The sequence below is a fragment of the Quercus robur genome, chromosome 5 (assembly GCF_932294415.1).
Source record: "Quercus robur chromosome 5, dhQueRobu3.1, whole genome shotgun sequence".
NCBI classification, from domain to species: domain Eukaryota; kingdom Viridiplantae; phylum Streptophyta; class Magnoliopsida; order Fagales; family Fagaceae; genus Quercus; species Quercus robur.
Window position 1 is genome coordinate 85,813,708 of NC_065538.1, and position 1,691 is coordinate 85,815,398.

Genomic DNA, 1,691 nt, shown 5'->3' on the forward strand with positions numbered 1-1,691 from the left:
CGTGAATACGTAAAATACAACATGTATGGTACTGCATATGCTTAAAAGCCCTCAAGCTTTTATTACGTGCATACTAGCTACTAGTGTTGTGCCTGTTATACTTGTACCAGTGGAAAGAGCTGCTTCAAGGGCAAAACACAACCTTATAGTTAGTCCCACCATTGCAAGTAATTGTGCTTGTTGCATTATCCTTAGGATAACTGTAAGCATCTGGGCACAGATTCTTGAAAAATTTGGAATAGTTTGTAGGTCCACAACTCCCAGAATAGCAACAATATTCATCCATTCTGAAAACAGTACAAGGGTTGTTACAGTAATCGCTAGAAGATTTCAATTCAGCTGGGCACTGCCCATTGATATCAGCTGTACATCTTATTCCTCTGGTGCACCCATTAGACGTTGGACTAAAATCCATGGGAACATTAAACCCATCAACAAGAGAGATGTCAATGTAATCCAAGTTTTGGTATTGGTTTAAAGCGAATTCAGCAAGAGTGTTTGGGGGTGTACCGTAGTCTTGGCATTGAAGAAGCCCATCACAGTCCCCGGTTGCGCATGTACCCCTCCCGGACCCATAGAAATTGCAATTAGTTCGGGCCCAAATGCGACCCCCTGTGGTAGGGCCAACAACTTCAAGGGTCCAGGTTCCACCTTTGTTAATCTCCCTGCCACCACCTGGACTAGCTGCTGCCCAAATTGTGAAGTTGCAATTGTTTGTTATATCAAATCTGGCTGCGTGGGCTAAGGCAATGAACAGAGTGACCAAGAAGTAGAAGAACAAGATAGACAGGTTTTTGAAGGGGTTCATTTTGGAGAGAGAGAAAGAGGCCTTGGCGTTGGCTATGGAATATTATTTAACTTCTTGTTGGAAAATTTGGCTGTGTTTTATATTGCATTGCAGCATTGGCTTGACTTGAAAGACTAGTTAACAAACAAGTCCGCGCCGATGCCGCGTAATATATGGGTTCTGCTTAGGGGTTGTTGGTTTGATCTTGTCGCTACATTACAACTTTCTCATTTTTGGTTTCAACTGATAATGACATGTTTTTTTTTTCTTTTTATTAATTTACCCATCTAAAAAAAAATGTTCATTTCAATAAATATCTAAAAATAAACGATGATAGATCGATAATTAGTAATTACAAAGAAGGATTTGTATTGGTACATAAACCAGAGGGCAGGCATGCAATTCCTCTCTAGTAGCAGTTAAAATTTATTTTCAGAATAAACTTGCTCCATAAGGTAGTGAACAGTGAGAACACTCCATAAATTTTTTTTTTTTTTTTTAAAAAAAAAATCTGTAGTTCAACAGTCAGAAAGATGATTAATTAGAAACATTAATTAAAAATAAACTACAAAAGTAAATAAATAAACTACAAAAGTGAAAGTTCAAAAACGTGTACAAAACACCTTTGAACGTTTAGACCCCCAAATTACAACTTAACCAATACAAGCAATATGTCAAACAACTAGTGTGCGGAAACTTAACACATGCTATAATACGAAATTGGTTAAAGACTATCTAAGCCATAACAAAATAAAACCACAGCAGATAATAAAAAGGCAAAGATAGAGAGGAAAGAAGATGCAAACACAAAGACAACACGCAATGTGTTATCGAAGAGGAAACCGAAGTCCTCGGCGAAAAACCTCTCCGCCACCCTCCAAGCGGTAAACAATCCACTAGAAAA

At 38.1% G+C, this 1,691-nt stretch overlaps 1 protein-coding gene across 1 annotated transcript; it reads right to left on the bottom strand.

The window, feature by feature from the left end:
• On the bottom strand, window positions 1-956 carry LOC126729200 (protein P21-like). The gene has a single exon (XM_050434881.1). It carries the CDS (start codon window positions 806-808, stop codon window positions 125-127), a length of 684 nt encoding a protein of 227 aa, XP_050290838.1. The 5' UTR covers window positions 809-956; the 3' UTR covers window positions 1-124.
• Between the last annotated feature and the right edge of the window lie 735 nt (window positions 957-1,691).

What these genes read in the sequence shown, in the direction of transcription:
- LOC126729200 (XM_050434881.1), bottom strand. Translation starts at nt 808, where the DNA reads ATGAACCCCTTCAAAAACCTGTCTATCTTGTTCTTCTACTTCTTGGTC.